General features: G+C 34.2%; 1 protein-coding gene across 6 annotated transcripts in view; it reads left to right on the forward strand.

Moving 5' to 3' along the window:
- The window catches only part of lnx1 (ligand of numb-protein X 1), a 39,482-nt gene extending 36,057 nt beyond the window's left edge, over positions 1–3,425 (forward strand). For all 6 annotated transcript variants that reach the window (XM_042746166.1, XM_042746167.1, XM_042746170.1 and 3 more), the window contains 2 exons: positions 1,715–1,873; positions 2,052–3,425. In XM_042746166.1, coding sequence (XP_042602100.1) covers positions 1,715–1,873; positions 2,052–2,187 — 295 coding nt within the window. In that variant the 3' untranslated portion in view covers positions 2,188–3,425. The remainder of the gene's footprint in view (positions 1–1,714; positions 1,874–2,051) is intronic.
- Positions 3,426–4,073: the final 648 nt, after the last annotated feature.

Here is a 4,073-nt window from a genome sequence, read left to right on the forward strand (position 1 = left end):
GGCTAAATTTTGAGGCTAAACATAAGTTAGTGCAATAGGCATCCGGTAATAATTAACAACAATTTATTAATCTTGGTAAATGATCATTTACATACAGCACTGTGGGTAACCCTACTGCATCTCATTCACCTTTCTTCTCTCCCATTACTTTCACATTTTTCTTGTTATTATTTTTTCCTTTTTTACAATAATAATAATAATTTATACAATACAATTGATACCAAATGTATTAAAATACTTTAAATGGAATGTAATAAAATGTATTCATATACTGTATATACAGAAATTAACATTAATCAAAATCCCTTTCAATAATAAAAATAATAATTACAATAACAACCCAGTTTAAATTGTATTTATACTGTATATGAGAAATTAACCATCACAATCCCTTTTCTTTTTTATAATAATAATAATAAAAAAAATCAAATTTAGCTTAATAATTCATACAACATTAAATGTTTAAAATATATTAATTCAGTCTGCCTTGTGGGCAACATGCTGACATATCGCAGCGTTGCGCTACAGATGTCCCGAGTTCGAATCCTGGTTCGAGGATGTTTCCCGATCCTGCCCCCCCCCCTCTCTCTCCCACTTTGCTTCCTGTCTACTCTACACTGACCTATCATAATTAAGTAAAAACTGCCAAAAATAAATCATAAAAAAATAATAATAATATAAATGAATATATATATATATATATGTGTGTGTTTGTGTGTGTGTGTGTGTTAAGAATAAACTTGTTAAATTAAGAGAAAAAGGTTGTTAAATTTCAAGAAAAGAAGTCTAAATAAAATGTTGAAAATAAACTTAAATTACGAGAAAAAAATCATGAAATTGAGAGGAAAAAAAGTCTAATTAAAATGCAAAGAATAAACACTCATGTCAGGTTCATTTCCTCTTGTTGGATAGTGTCAAACAGCATCAGCAGTGGCATAGGTTGGAGAGTAATGCACTTGGATGTACAGTAGCACATGATGTGGTCAAAAAAGTTTCGAAACCACCTTTCGCCAAACTCACTTTTCTTTCTTTTCTCATCACATCACCTCGTAGAAGTGGAAATCAACTGCCTAATGAGTGTTTAATAATAATGTATTAATTGGCTAGGTTTAATGTTACTAAAGTAAATCCATTGTAAATATTAATTTGCGGATTGAAAAGTATTCTGATTGTTGTCACATAGTGTTTCTCCTGTTTTAACGAGTTCATTCTCAATTTTATTTCAACTTTTTTTCTCGAAATGTAACGAGTTTATTGAAATTTAAAAATTTTTTCCCCCGTAATCTGTGTTTATTCTCTTTTTTTTTTTTTTACTTTTTTCTACAAATTTTAATGAGGTTTTTCTTGAAATTTAACGACTTTAATCTTGAGATTTTTTTTATTTTATTTTTATTAGTGCTTGGCCCTAATCCTCTTCCATAAATAATACCTAATGCTTTAGCTAATGTTAACGAATTACACCTTAATGTAAAACGTTAACAGAAATTCTATTAATATTTACCCTCATTTTGCTCCAACAGACCATGCCAATAACAATCAGTCACCATTCACTTTCAATCAGTTACCATTCAAAAAATATGCAATAAAAGTGCATTGTTTCAAGTCTGGGTGAACTATCCCTTTAAGTGTCCTTGGTGAATAATTTGTTGATTTATGTATGTCTGTTGATTCTGAATGACAATAAAATTAACCTTGAATTTTCTGTCCATTCCAGGCATCTATATTGCTGTAAAGACATTGTCCTCCGTAGGAGCACGTCTGGCAGTCTGGGTTTCAGTATTGTGGGTGGACAAGAAGAACTCAACTGTAACCAGTCCTTCTTTATCCGCTCTATCGTAGAGGGCACACCAGCCTACAACGACGGCAGGATACGGTACGGACACCTGGAATACATAGAATCTACTACTGTCGGAAAACATGCTTTATGTAGAACACCTATAAATAAACTGCCTAGCACAGTTTATTAAATACAACTTTTTTTGTCTTTACCCTCATTCTTGTCACGACTCCAACATTCTATAACTTCACCCCTTTTTCTTTTTTCCTATTAGCTGTGGAGACATCCTGCTGGAGGTGAATGGGAAGAGCACTTGGGGAATGACGCACACGGCTCTAGTCCGCCTGCTCAAGGAGCTGAGGGGTCGGATCACTCTCACCATCGTTTCTTGGCCTGGAAGCCTGCTATAGGACTGCTCTGCATGTGGGAGGGGCTTATCACATTGACCCTGCACTAGGGGGTGGAGCTTACACTACAGACCTTATAATGACAAATAAATGGTGGATTTGAGAATCCGAGACTTCCTTGAAAGGTGGGGCTTATGATGCGGACTGTCCTCCGGGAGCAGGAAATGACACGTGGACCTCATTTAGCTACTAGGAGCTCAGACTCTAAACATGAAGGCGGAGCTAATGTAATGACTCCACCCACAAAGAAGCACGTTTATCACACTCCAAAACCAGGAGGAGCTTTCACAATTGCCCTTTTGTCAAGGCATAAAGATGAAATGTGTGCATGAGATGAACATTGTGTCATTAGAGATGGAAGGTGGAGCTTTTAATCTGTATTAAAGGACTTGCGAGGGTCTAAAAACACAATTTCAGGATGCAACGAGAAGTGTGTCAATCAATAAATGAGTCGGAAATAGATATATAAACATTATGGGCACTGTGCTATATGTAGTCAGATTGTGTGACTATAATGTTGTTCGTAGAGGACGTTGAGATGCTGCAGGGGTTTCATTCGAACAAGAGGTGAAAGGGATACTGGAATGTGTAGGGTTTGGGTGGGGGGGGGGCACGTTGCCAATTCCATTAGTTTTACATGTTAGAAAATGCATCGAAGTGGACGCACATTATTTACTATAAACGTCGATGTCAGAAAAAAATAACGAAATGGATTCAAGCACTTGTACTATGACTAATATTAATTTTGGTTTATTTCTCTCTGTTCCTATGGCTTTCGGATATCAGCTTCGTTTTGTTCATTCTGACAGTGGTTCGTTCTCTCCATCTGCTGGCATGGAGACACATTTGCCAAGTAGTTCTATCTATGTTGGTACGTTTCAGATGCTGTCGCATATGAAAATAAACTATAGTGAGTAATAAAAATGAATAGCAGCTGAAAAAAGAAAAGCAATGTTAATAATCTGTTTTAAAAATGGATGATAACTTATAATGCTTATAATGATAATGTGAGATTTTGGCGGCCTTGCTGACTTTTATTTTGTTTACTTTGGAGGTGAAAGGATAGGACAGAGTGGCGTGTGAAAAGCTCACTGTGTGAGTGTGTGTGTGTGTGTGTGTGTGTGTAGGTATAATTGTGGGGTAAGGTGCGTACTCTGGCATCTCATGCTTTGGCTTGTGCAGTATATTGTATCTGTTGGTACCTTTGGTTCAATGATCAATAAAGTCATTCTACAAGGAGATTTGTGTTACTGTCTCGTGTTCTTATTGTGCACTGTGTGTATGTATGTATGTATGTATGTATGTATATAGATATATATATATATATATATATATATACATATATATATATATATATATATATATATATATATATATATATATACATATATATATATACATACAAACACACACCACCATTCAGTTTTTGGGTCGGTAGGATTTTTGTTTTGAAAGAGGTTCACAGAGGCTGTTGTTTTTAATAATATTTAACAATATTAATGTATTTTTGATTTGTTTAAAGGAACTTTCTATTTAAATAGATTTTAAAATGTAATTTATTTGTTAGATCACAAAGCTGAATTTTCAACATCCATTACTCCAGTCTTCAGTATCACATGATACTTCAGAAATCATTCTAATATGCTGATTTGGTCCTTAAGCTTTCTGATTATTATAATTATATATGCTGTAAACATTTGTGCTGCATAATATTGTCGAGAAACGCTTTTTTGTCAGTGTATTTTGATTTATAGAAAGTTTAAAACAACAGCATTTATTTGAAAGGTCTTTACTGTTAGTTTTGGTGACTTTAATGCATCTTTGTTGAATAAATGTACCAATTTCTTTCTTTCTTTCCCCACACTAAATCATGGTTCACACACATTCAC

The sequence above is a fragment of the Cyprinus carpio genome, chromosome B20, assembly GCF_018340385.1.
Source record: "Cyprinus carpio isolate SPL01 chromosome B20, ASM1834038v1, whole genome shotgun sequence".
In the NCBI taxonomy this organism is placed as follows: Eukaryota; Metazoa; Chordata; class Actinopteri; order Cypriniformes; family Cyprinidae; genus Cyprinus; species Cyprinus carpio.